A 12,355-nucleotide genomic window follows, 5' to 3' on the forward strand; every position below is an offset into this window, starting at 1 on the left:
AACAACAACAAAACTGGTGCTAGGGCAGCAGTCTAGTGGCTAAAGTCCTCGCCTTGAGCGTGCCAGAGTCCCATAGGGTCACTGGTTTTAATCCCATCAGCCCCACTTCCCATCCAGCTCCCTCCTTGTATCCTGGGGATACAGCCAAGGATGGCTCAAAGCTTTGGGGCCCTCATCCGCAGAGGAGATCTGGAAGAAGCTTCTGGCTTCTGGCTTTGGATCACCTCAGCTCCGGCCATTGTGGCCATTTGATGAGTGAATCAACGGACAGAAAAATCTTCCTGTCTCTCCTCTTTTTGACTTTCCAATAAAAGAAACGTTTAAAACAGTGATTGGATTATTAGCACAGCACCTGGAACACGAACCCATTCTATAGAGTATGGTAAGTTTGTTTTTTATTTTTTTAAAAGATGTATTTATTTTTATTGCAAAGTCAGATATACAGAGAGGAGGAGAGACAGAAGATCTTCCATCCATTGATTCACTTCCCAAGTGACTGCAATAGGCGGTGCTGCACCGATCCAGAGCCAGGAGCCAGGAACTTCCTCCAGGTCTTCCAAGGGGGTACAGGGTTCCAAGGCTTTGGGCCGTCCCGTCCTTGACCGCTTTCCCATGCCAGAAGCAGGGAACTGGATGGGAAGCAGAAACAGCTGGATTAGAAAAGCACTCGTATGGGATCCTGGTGCTTTCAAGGTGAGAACTTTAGCAGCTAGGACACCATGCTGGGCCCTATTTATTTTTTATTAGAAAGGCAGATGAGAAGAGGGGAGACCAAAAGATCTTCCGTCCGATGGTTCACTCCCCACGTGGCCGTGATGGCTGGAGCTGAGCCAGTCTGAAGGCAGGAGTCCAGAGCCTCCTCCAGGTCTCCCACATGGGTGGAGGGTTCCAAGGCTTTGGGCCCTACCCGACTGCCTTCCCAGGCCACAAGCAAGGAGCTGGATGGGAAGTGGGTCTGTTGGGATTGGATCTGGCGCCCATACGGGATCTTGGTGCATTCAAGGTTTCACTGGTGGCACTCAACCCAGCTGTGGCCCTGGCATTTATTTTTTATTGGAAAGACAGAGAAAATAACTTTGGGCTGGTTCATTCTGCAAGTGGCTTCAGGGCCAGAGCTGAGGTGATTTAAAGCAAGGAGCCAGATAACACTGTGAGCTAGATGAGAAGTGGAGCAGCGAGACACCAGCTGGTACACATATGGGAATCCCAGCATGTGCAAGGTGAAAATTTTATGGCCGGGCTCTGGCCCTGGCGTTTAAAATGTCCTGCCTTCTTGGCATCCCTGGGCAAGTAATCTGCCACAGCTAGCTACGTTCATTGCCCAGCTGTCTCTGTGATGGGATTTAGCGCTACACCTGTGGGGGAGGGTGGGCGTGGTGCAGTGTGGCTTACCTGTATTGGAAAACAACAGAAATGTATTGGTTTCCCATGTGTTTGTTAAGTCACTCTTACGTTCGTAACGCGTTATGAGCCAAGAATTAATGGGGAAAAAAGTCATGGATTGGGGTTTCCGACTTGATGATTATTAATCCGTTGTAGGATTAAGGGAGGTATTCATTGATCCGCCACTGGTGAGGAGCTAAACAGGGGCTTAAATACTATTTGCAATGCGCTGGGTAGGCCCTGTTTCTGCCCCGAGTTCTGGGCTGCAGCCGTTGCTTGCTCCGGCGTTTAGTATTGTTCTGGCCTTTAGGGGCTGCTCCAGCGTTTAGGGGCTCTACAGCGTTTAATACTGCTCAGCAGCGACTCCAGCGTTCAAGGGAGGGGGCGGGGAGCGTGGCGCGGCGCCCGGCTGCTTGTAAGTGCGCACGCGCGGGGGGCGCGCCGGGCCCGAGGCTCCGCCCACATGGCGCTGACGTCAGCGGCGCGCGACGTGCTTCACGGATAAATGCGGTGGCGCCCGGCGTAGGAGCGCTTGAGTCTGGAGTCCTCGGGCGCTCGGACGTTTGGTGGCGTCGTGGCCAGCGCGCCTCGGCGTCCCTGCTCCGTGCGGTGCGATGGCGGACGAGGGGAAGTCGTACAACGGTTCGTGGTGGCCCTCGGGGGTGGAGGGGACCCACCGGGCTCCGAGTGGGCGGCGCCGGCCTAGCCGCAGCTCCGGGGCGAGAGGCCGCGAGGGGTGTCCGGCGTCGAGGGCAGCGGCGCGGGGCGGCCGGGGGCGCGGCGGGCCCGGGAGGAGCGGCCGGACTCGAGCGGGGGCGCGCGACTCGGGGACCCCCGGAGCACGGGCGTTGGGCAGGTGCTGCGGCCCGGGGCGAGGTGACGGGACGCCTTTGAACCCGGAGCGGTCGGTGCCTGTCAGCTGGGTTTGGCTGTGACTCAGTGGGCCGCTCTGGTGCCCTGTTTGTGTGTTTTATTTGTGTATTTGGTAACCGCGTCCGGTCGGCCTCGCTCTCTGGTCTGTGGCTTTGGCTTCAATGTCTTGAGACTAGGATGTTTTTAGTCCCATCTTCCCGCCGGCCCTGAGTCCCTGGTAGTGGTTAGGAGAGCGCGGCAGCCGGGTTTTGAGAGCTGGGTTACCTGCACCGAGCTGGAGTGAGTGCATCGCTTGGGTCCCCGCTCCCTACCGCCCTCGGGGTGGGAAGTAACTACCCTTGTGTGTGTCCGCATCTGCGACTGTCCACTGCCGGTAGCCTAGTGCCGGGTGCTGCAGAACGCCCCCATACTTGTCCATGGCCCTTCTACCCAGGTATTGTGCTTCGCTGGGGGCTGTTTGCTGGAGTTTGTTGTTTGTGGAGGACTGGGCATTACGTAGACCCCTTTGGCGAGTCGTGAACACCATTAAAGCAGGAGTCGGGAAGTCCTGCTCCCGGAGAGCACTCTGGGACCTTTGAGGTTCTCAGGTGTTAGGGTGCTGCTTCTTAGGGCCTGATCCTGGGTCCCAGCTCCTGAGTTAGAGAGGGCTTTGATGGGCAAGAAGGCCAAGAGCGCCTGGAAACCTGAGTGAAGCTCAGAAGCACGCAGCTATTTTAAAGAGCCAGCACTGCCCTTGTTGTCACTTGCGTTGGGAGAGTACAGACAAGAAGTCGGTCAGTGGCAAAGTTGCAATGGTCTGCAGGGGTCAGGCTCGTGGCCCACACTTCTCTATTCTGCTTCTCAGTGGTTTTGGTTACTGCTTTGTTTGTCCAAAGGCCCGCACACCCTTTCAACAGCGTTTTCCCTGCCGCCACCTCGCAGCAGGCTCTCCACAGAGCTTTCCGGAGGGGACCTCTGAGGCTCTTGGGTAGCCTGTCCCGCATGCTGGCGCTGTGACTGCCACCCCCGAGGAACTGGGACCAGCGACACTTTCTAATTGGTGTGCCTGTTTCCGTCGCCAGAGTACGATGACCGCGTTAGTTTCCCTCAAAGAAGAAAGAAAGGTCGGGGTCCTTTCCGGTGGAAGTATGGTGAGAGTAACCGTCGCTCTGGAAGAGGTGGCTCTGGGGTCCGGTCCAACCGGCTGGAGGAAGACGATGGAGATGTGGCGATGAGTGATGCGCAGGACGCTCCCCGTGGACGGTAGTAAGTGATCCGTGGTCTGGGTTATTATAGACCCTAGGCTGTGTATCCTATGTGTATGTCCACGTGTTTCTTCAGAAATTGTTTTATTTCCCATGATACAGGTTTGTCCTTATTGTGTGAGATTGGTCCTTTCCCCTCTCCTTGCTCGTTCCCCAACCCCTCCCCCCACATACCGCAGTGGTATATTCCTTTAGTAATAGTTACAGGTTTAACATCCTGCTGTTTACGTATACCATGGAGTTGTAGGTATAGACAAGATAGAGATGCTAGTGTCATGTTGTCAAGATATATTTAACTGTTTCACGGGGAGTGGAAATGCCTGCTGTGACATACCTTCACTTCCCAATGCACTAGTCTTAATTATGCAGCTCATCCGTAAGAATACATGCACATACTTGCTCACCTATATGCCTGTTTGTTCTGTACTTTGCATGAACGTTGCCTTGTATCAGAAAGAACATGCACTATTTGTCTGTTGGGGATTAGCAGCATGATTTATCTGAAGGCCGAGAAGTGTAAGAAATGCGTGGACCAGGGAGTCCTGTGCGGCACAGGGCAGGCTCTGAGGAGACCTGAGCACGTGTGGACGGTTTGCTCTCTGCCCCTCACAGCACCCCCTATGGGGCTCGCCCTAACCGCCGCGGCGACACGTGGCACGATCGGGAGCGTATTCATGTGACTGTTCGGAGAGACAAGACTCCTACAGAGAGAGGAGGGGCTGGCACCAGCCAGGACGGGACCTCCAAAAACTGGTTCAAGATCACAGTGAGTGCTGCGGGAAGGGAAGCTGGAGACCTTGCTTGGGGTGGCGGTGCTCTCAACACCTTGCTGTGCAGTCAGGGATCTGCTCTGTCTCCTGGAAGTTGAGAGCTTAGAACACTGGAGAACAGGCTGAGAAGGGCTGGTGGGCATGGGCCGAAGGGCTCCGAGGGGTCACCAGCTAGAGGGTTCCTGCAGTCCTCCTGGTCAGCTGGCCGAAGATGGGTCTTGGAATCCCATGCGCTTTAGTGACAGGCAGACACAGTGTAGGTAACTTGTTAACATTTTTTTAATTGAGCAACTTAATTGTTTGGAAGGATAAGAAGTATATAAGTAGATAGGAAGGAGGCTAAGGAAGCCATGTGTCTCAAGTGTAAAGCTGTGATGTGTCCTTTTTTTTTAACATATGGGTCAATTTTTTTTCCCAAGATTTACTTTAATTTTATTTGAAAGTCAGATATACAGAGAGGAAGATCTTCCATCTGTGGAGTTACTCTGCAAGTGGCTGCAATGGTCGGAGCTGTGCCGATCTAAAACCAGGAGCCAGGAGGCGCTTCTAGGTCTCCCACGCAGGCGCAGGGTCCCAAGGCTTTGGGCCATCCTCAACTGCTTTCCCAGGCCACAAGCAGGAAGCTAGATGGGGAGCAGGGCCGCTGGGATTAGGACCAGTGTCCATATGGGATCCCAGCGCATTCAGGGCTAGAACTTTAGCTGCTAGGGTACCATGCTGGGTCCAATTGTCCTTTCTTTAGAAAAACTTGGGGTAATACAATGGCTCAACTGGCCAATCCTCTGCTTGCAAGCACTGGGATCCTATGTGGGCATCAGTTCTTGTCCCGCCTGCTCCACTTCCCATCCAGCTCCCTGCTTGTGGCCTGGGAAAGCAGTCAAGGACGGCTCACAGCCTTGGGCCCTGCACCTGTGTGGAAGGCCAGGAAGAAGTTCCTGGCTCCTGGTTTAGAATCGGATCAGTTGGACTCCAGCCATGGCAGCCTTTTGAGGGCGTGAACCAGCACATGAAAGATCTACCTCTCTGTGGTCTGTGAATCAGATCTGCCTTCCCAACAGAAATAAATCTTTAAAACAAAAATGTGCTGGATTGTACTGTAGAGCGTTAGTTACGTAGAGTGTCCATCTTTCGTCTTCTTCTCATTTCTAGATTCCTTATGGCAGAAAGTATGACAAGTCGTGGCTCATGAGCATGATTCAGAGCAAGTGCAGTGTCCCGTTTACCCCCGTTGAGGTGAGACATGGCTGGCCAGCAGGGCACCTGGGAGGACGGGGGTTCTGGTTTCTCAGACTGGTGAATGCTCTCGGCTCTTGCAGTTTCACTATGAGAACACACGGGCTCAGTTTTTTGTCGAAGATGCCAGCACTGCATCTGCATTGAAGGCAGTTAACTGTAAGATTTTGGATCGGGACAACAGAAGGGTATGTTAAAGAACTTGCTTCAACTGGAGGTGGGAATTGGTGCGTGGTGCAGGAACGGGGTCGCAGTTTGGGGCTTGTCTTCACCTGGAGTTACTCTGCCCTTCGTGTCTTCCTCCAGATATCTATCATTATTAACTCTTCGGCCCCACCGCGCACTATACAGAATGAACTGAAGCCAGAACAAATAGACCAGCTCAAGGTAGGGCTGGCTTTAGTTTTCAATGTGTACACCTGTCTGCTGCACCTTCCGTACCTTGTGATAACTGAACTGTCTTCCGTTGTTCCTCTGCAGGTGATCATGAGCAAACGATATGATGGCTCCCAGCAAGCACTTGACCTCAAGGGCCTGCGTTCAGACCCCGGTAATTCTCAGGAAGGAGGACATAGAAGGAATGTGTCAGGGCAGGAGTGTTGAGAACAGTTTAGTTCCAACACTGGCCCAGGCGAGCCCTCTTAGATTTCTCTTGTTTTTCTTTCTGCTTCCAAAAGATTTGGTGGCCCAGAATATTGACGTTGTACTGAATCGTCGAAATTGTATGGCTGCTACCCTGCGAATCATTGAAGAGAATATTCCAGAGGTAAGGCCTTTGGCCCAGTATCAGATGTGGGGAAGTGGCGTGGAGTAGATGGGATAGGATCAGGACTAGATCTGCCTTTGGATCCACTCACTGGCAGCACTAAACTTTCTCTCTTACAGCTGTTATCCTTGAATGTGAGTGACAATAGGCTCTTCAAGCTGGATGACATGTCAGCCCTGGTGCAGAAGGCGCCCAACCTGAAGGTGCTGAACCTCTCCGGAAATGAAGTGAGCATGATAGCGTGGCTGTGCTCTGGTGGGTGGGCAGGGACTGGGGGGGGCTGTGGGGGCTGGGAGGTAAGGGTAGGGATTAGCAGTGTGGAGGTCAGCCGGCTGTCTCACCAGCATCTCTCCTCCCTCATTTCCCCGTTCTTTGTAGTTGAAGTCTGAGCGGGAGTTAGACAAGATAAAAGGGCTGAAGCTAGAAGAACTGTGGCTTGATGGAAATCCCTTGTGTGACACCTTCCGAGACCAGTCCACCTACATCAGGTCAGTTGTAGGCTCTGTCTCCCCTCCTGGGGACCTTCACCCCCTGGGAGGCTGAGCTGACGCCCCTGACCAGCACCGTCTGCAGGACAAGCGCAGCCCTGAGCTGGAGCCACTTGTGGCTCGGGAGGATCCCATGCTCCTCTCCTGGACCCAACATGTGTCCGAGCCTCCCTCAGTTCTTCCCTTGGCTTTCACCACACTGCTTGTTTACTTGGCTCCCTGGCCTTTCTCCTTCCTTCCTGAATACAGCCTCTTCTGGAATCTGCCCACCCTGTTGTTCCAGGAAGGACATTTCCCTTTTGTACTCTGGCTCGGGGGTGTCTTACACGTGCCCCACACATGGGCTTGCCTTGGACTGAGAAAGCCCTCTGCACCTGGAGTTTTTGACTAAGATAGTTTTTGGTCCTTTGTCCTCCTTTATCTTATGATGGCCCCTCTTGCTGATGTGCCAAGAGGGACCCTTTTCTCACAGTCCACCTGCCCAAGGCTGTCAGCTGGGCTTGCCTCCCCGTGCTGATGCTGAGGCCTCCTGGCGGCTGATGCCGTGCAATCTGTGTGTCTCGTCCTGTGCTGTGAGCTGGGCCCTCCCTGGAGAAGAAACCTGGGTTCCCCAAGACATATGACCAGAGCTGGGGCCCCGCCAGCAGACGCGGGATCCCAAGACTGGTGCTGGGCGTGGAGGCCACGGGGGCCTAGGCTGCCAAGGAGACAGAAGTGGCCCTGTTAGGGGCATTGCCCCTCCCTCACTTGCACACCTCACGTCACCCTGCTTGGCCCTGGAGGATGGCTGGTTAGCCAGAGACGGGTAAGATTCCTCAGGGAAGGAACAACCTAAGACAGGCACAGCCGCAGAGGGGCCATCAGGAGAGAACTTGGGGGCCAACAGAGGTGGGGCATGGATCCTCACCCCCCCCCACTTTGCAGCGGCCTGAACCCTCACTGCTGAGGGCTGTCTCCTGCCCCCATGGCTGTGTTGCTTCCCACGCCCACCCAATTGACTTCGGAACCCAGGGAGCAGACAGAGACCTGGCCAGCAGTCAGTGCCCGCTCACCCTGGCAAGGGTTGCTTTCCCGCTGTTCCCCTGGACCACTGGGAGAGGGCCAGCTGAAGGAACAGGCTGTGTCCGGGTGTCTTCCTCCTTTCCCTTTCTACTCTCTGAACGCCTCGTTGCCACCTCGTTCGTCCGTTTGGCCTGGCTCTTTCCTCCCACCTGCCCCAAGTCTCCCCATCTCTCACTTGCCCCTCTCCTGTTCTCCTTTCGCTTCTTGCTTTCTTGTCTTCACCTCCCCCTTTTGAGCCCCGCCTTGCTCATCTCCCTGCCCCAACATCCTGTGCCATCCCTGTGGTGTGCTCTGGTCTTGGCCAAGGCCAGACCTGGCAGAACTGATGGATGATACCTGGTGAGGCTGCAGAGCCTGGGCTCCCACCCTATTCCCTCCTCCCTGGGCTGCGCAGGTGAGTAGGTGGAAGGTAAGGGGGGCAGGGAGGGGAAGGAGGGCCTGGGCTTAAAGCCTGGGCTGGGAGTGCTACTCTTTGTGGCACGTGGGGTGAGGCAGAGAGGAAAGTGACAGCCTTCAGGGCAGTCTGTGGCTGGGAGCCCTGGGTCAGGTGGGGAGTGGGAGCCATTTTTCTCTGAGCACAGGCTGGGGAGGAGTGGGGGATGAGCAGGATGGGATGGGCTGTCCCTTGGGCCTTGATGTGTTTGCTCCTCAAGCAGCCCAGGAGGCATGGGGGCTCTGAAACATCGCTCACTTCTGTCCCATTCTTGACAGCGCCGTTCGCGAGCGATTCCCCAAATTGTTACGCCTGGTAAGTTGATAGCCATTTTAATCCTGTTTAGAGAGTACAGTGTCCCGCTCCCACTAACACAGGCCCGTGACAAAAGTTAACCTCACTTCCCAGAAAACAGGCATAAGTTGCATCTGGTAGGATTCCTGGACCCTTTTCCGGCCTTTCACCCTCTTCCATCTACTTAGGCATTCTTCCTTTGGTGTAAACTTTCACTTTGTCTCCACAGGATGGCCATGAGTTGCCCCCGCCTATTGCCTTTGATGTCGAAGCTCCCACGCTGTTGCCGCCCTGCAAGGTGAGAACTGGAGACAGAGCTGGAACAGGGAGCTGGGCGCATCCTTTAGCTCTGTGGTCGTAACACCTGTTTGCTTCCAGGGAAGCTACTTTGGAACAGAAAACCTTAAGAGTCTGGTCCTGCACTTCCTGCAGCAGTAAGTATCCCGGGGTACCAGGCTGTGGGCGCACTGTACCAAGCCCAGTTCACTCCAAGAGCTGCTGGGGCCCCTGTGGGTGCTGAGTTTAAAGTTGTCCCCTTTGCCCCAACAGGTACTATGCGATTTATGACTCTGGAGACCGGCAGGGCCTCCTGGACGCCTACCATGACGGCGCCTGCTGCTCCCTGAGCATTCCTTTCATCCCCCAGAACCCCGGCCGGTGAGCTGCCATCCCAGGCCTGCCTGGGCCCACAGCGTTTCCCAGCAGGAAGAGACCAGCCCTGTCTGGAAACGTCGTGTTCTCATCACAGCCTGCTTTCCCCCCAGGAGCAGCTTGGCCGAGTACTTCAAGGATAGCAGAAATGTGAAGAAGCTCAAGGACCCTAGTAAGTTTAGTGTGGCTGGGAGGGTCTTGGCCATGGAGCCTGGGCAGGCATGGCAGCCTAACCCTGTACTTCCCGCACCCTAGCCCTGCGCTTCCGACTGCTGAAGCACACGCGTCTCAATGTCGTGGCCTTCCTCAATGAGCTGCCCAAAACTCAGCATGACGTCAATTCCTTCGTTGTAGACATAAGCGCCCAGACCGTAAGCGCTTACTTGGTGTCCTGGCAGAAGCCTTGAACTGGGTGGGGGAGGGGGCAGGGGAGTGGCATTTAAGAGGTCAGCGCCCGTGGGGTGCTTGCTGGGAAGCCTCCAGTGTTCCCTGATGCTTCTTTTTCAGAACACGTTACTGTGTTTTTCCGTCAACGGTGTCTTCAAGGAAGGTGAGAATTTGGGGGGTCCTGAGCATGTTCCCTCCTCCAGCTATGGTCTCCAACGCTCTCTGCCTCTCAGCATTCTGTCCCTTTCCAATCCCACGTTGGCTCCTAAAGCAATTGTGCTGAGCCTGTTGTGTAGGAAAATGCTAGGCTAGATTAGGAGAACCTAGACTTTGAAGCCTAGGTCTGGGTTTCCCTCTGCAGCTTGATTCTGGGACTCTGAACAAGTTGCCTCCAAGGCCCAGCATCTTCTGTGTGTTCGTAGATGGGCTTAGAGGACCAGGGGAAGTGAGAAAAGTCCAGCCCAGTGCACAAACGTGCTCTTGGTGGGTTAATAGTGGGACCCTTTGCGCCACGTCTGCTCCCATGTGTAACATGATCACTCCCGTGTGGCCCTCTCAGGGTCTTGGATTCCAAGCAGACAGTGATGCAAGCGGCTGTAAACACGAGTGGCTCTAATGGCCCTTGCCGTTCTCTTCGCAGTGGACGGGAAGGCTCGGGATTCTTTGCGAGCCTTTACTCGGACATTCATAGCTGTTCCTGCCAGCAACTCAGGGTAAGTGTCCGGTTCACTGGGTTGGGCACCAGTCCCAGATGCTGGCCAGCAGTGTGGTCAGTGCTCGGTGGCAGATGTGGGCCTGCAGCTCACACAGAGAGCATGGCCTGGCTGCAGAGTGGGCTGTCGGGATTGTCCTTGTGACTCCTCTACCAGCCATGGGCCCACTGCTTCACCAGAAAGCTTCCATAGCAATGCTCACTTGGAAGTTTGTTGTGAAGACAGATAACATAGACAAGGGCTCAGCTGTCCCTGGAGGAGAACATGGGACTCTAGTATGCTTTGTGACCACCTTGTGATTGTGAATACCAAGCCCAGAGGAGGAGCTCTGCAGATGGGGGACCAAGGCAGCAGCCAGCACTGGGGAGGGTCTGCATGCCCAGAGTCAGAGAAGGAGTGATGTGGGAGGATGGGGGTCTCTGAGCAGCTGCTGAAGGTATTCTTTGTCCCCAAGGCTGTGTATCGTCAACGATGAGCTGTTTGTGAGGAATGCCAGCCCTGAAGAGATCCAGAGAGCCTTTGCCATGCCTGCCCCCACGCCTTCCTCCAGCCCCGTGCCCACCCTGTCCCCGGAGCAGCAGGAAATGTTGCAAGCCTTCTCTACACAGTCCGGCATGAACCTGGAGTGGTCACAGAAGTGAGTGCTGAGCGTGTGTAGGAACCAAAACTCCTTGTTACTTAAAAAGTTTCTGGGTTGTGATCTAGTGATAAAGTCAACACCTAGAGCGCCAGCATCCTGTGCAGGTGCCAACTTGAGTCCCTGCTGCACCACTTCCTGTCCACGTGGGAAGGCAGCCTGGGTCCCTGCACTATGTGGGCGCCCTGGAGGAGGCGCTGGCTGTTGGTCTTGGACCAGCCATGCTGACCGTTTGAGCAGTAAGCCAGTTCTTCTCTCTCCCCTCTTCCAGCCCTTCCTCCGTTTCCCCTGTTCCTATGTCTGCTTTTAAAATGTGTTTTTAAAGAATAGCTTATAAAAATTTGTCCTGAGGCCAACATCGTGGCACAGCTTGGGATGTCGCCATCCCATCTGGGGTCCCGGTTTGAGCCCCAGCTGTTTCACCTGTGATCTGGCCTCCTAATGTGGCTGGGGAACTGTGTGGTGGCCCACATGCTTGAGTCCCTTCCACTCACACGGAGGTCAGGATGGAGTCCTGGCCCTCCAAACATGACCTGTATGGATTCAGAAGTAGCTTTTCTCTTTTTAGTTATTTGAAAGGAACAGATTTTCTGTTGGTTCACTCCCCAAAAGGCCACACCGACTAGGGGTGGCCGTGGCTAAAGCCCTCCGGGCTCCCATGTGGGAGCCGGAGCACTTTGGGCCATCCCCAGCTGCTTTCTTAGGCTGTCAGCTGGCTGGGACATGGAGCAGTCAGGACACAAACTAGTGCTCATTGCAGGTGGCAGGTGCTGAAGCCAGCAGCCCCCTGGCCAGCCCTGCTGAGGTGGCATCTCACCAGAGTGGCCACATTTGGATCTCATGGGTCTTTGTGCACTACAGGTGCCTTCAGGACAACAACTGGGACTACACCAGATCTGCGCAGGCCTTCACCCTTCTCAAGGTAACGCTGGGGAATGCAGCAGCCTCAGGCAGCTTCTGGGCAGGCAAGAGGATGGCCCTGGCACTCCTGACCCTGTCTTGTTCTCCAGGCCAAAGGCAAGATTCCGGAAGTGGCGTTCATGAAGTGAGATGCCCAGAGGCCCCTGTAAATAGCCCCGGATACCATCGGTTGTCATCCTCTCTTCCACTGGCGCAAAGCCGCCCTGTGACTGTGACCAAGGAGAGGGGCCGCCGAGTCCCTCTCCTTGCTGCCTTCTGGAGAACTCCGGAGACTGAGCCTCACCGGGCAGGAAGCCAAAGCGTACCTTGTAGGACTGACACTAAACTACCGAAGGCCTAGGTGCTTTGTGTACTTAACCCCAGGATCCTCCCGACTTTTTAAGATAAAGAGTGATGTTGTCTTTTGTGTCTGCGTGCCTGACTGTTCCGCTTCGGCCTGGAGGGGGCTCCCGCGGGCAGCTTCCCGCAGGAGGGCCACCGCGAGCCCCGCCCGCAGTCCC

The 12,355-nt window shown here is 55.1% G+C and overlaps 1 protein-coding gene across 1 annotated transcript; it reads left to right on the top strand.

The window, feature by feature from the left end:
• The first annotated feature begins 1,893 nt into the window (after positions 1-1,893).
• Positions 1,894-12,255, top strand: NXF1 (nuclear RNA export factor 1). The gene is made up of 21 exons (XM_040981910.1): positions 1,894-2,025; positions 3,318-3,501; positions 4,113-4,266; positions 5,420-5,503; positions 5,587-5,691; positions 5,810-5,890; positions 5,984-6,053; positions 6,181-6,269; positions 6,389-6,496; positions 6,648-6,757; positions 8,531-8,567; positions 8,776-8,844; positions 8,925-8,980; positions 9,096-9,203; positions 9,311-9,369; positions 9,453-9,568; positions 9,705-9,747; positions 10,225-10,297; positions 10,752-10,934; positions 11,796-11,856; positions 11,945-12,255. Exons 1-21 carry the CDS (start codon positions 1,998-2,000, stop codon positions 11,981-11,983), a joined length of 1,857 nt encoding a protein of 618 aa, XP_040837844.1. The 5' UTR covers positions 1,894-1,997; the 3' UTR covers positions 11,984-12,255.
• The last annotated feature ends 100 nt before the right edge of the window (positions 12,256-12,355 follow it).

This window comes from Ochotona curzoniae, unplaced genomic scaffold (genome assembly GCF_017591425.1).
Source record: "Ochotona curzoniae isolate NIBS_2020 unplaced genomic scaffold, NIBS_Ocur_1.0 contig_3527, whole genome shotgun sequence".
In the NCBI taxonomy this organism is placed as follows: Eukaryota; Metazoa; Chordata; class Mammalia; order Lagomorpha; family Ochotonidae; genus Ochotona; species Ochotona curzoniae.

Excerpts from the sequence above, each read along its gene's own strand:
- NXF1 (XM_040981910.1), top strand. The coding sequence starts at position 1,998 with ATGGCGGACGAGGGGAAGTCGTACAACG. Across the intron at positions 8,568-8,775 it reads TCCCCAAATTGTTACGCCTG|GATGGCCATGAGTTGCCCCC; the intron begins GTAAGTTGATAG and ends TTGTCTCCACAG. Across the intron at positions 9,748-10,224 it reads CAACGGTGTCTTCAAGGAAG|TGGACGGGAAGGCTCGGGAT; the intron begins GTGAGAATTTGG and ends TTCTCTTCGCAG.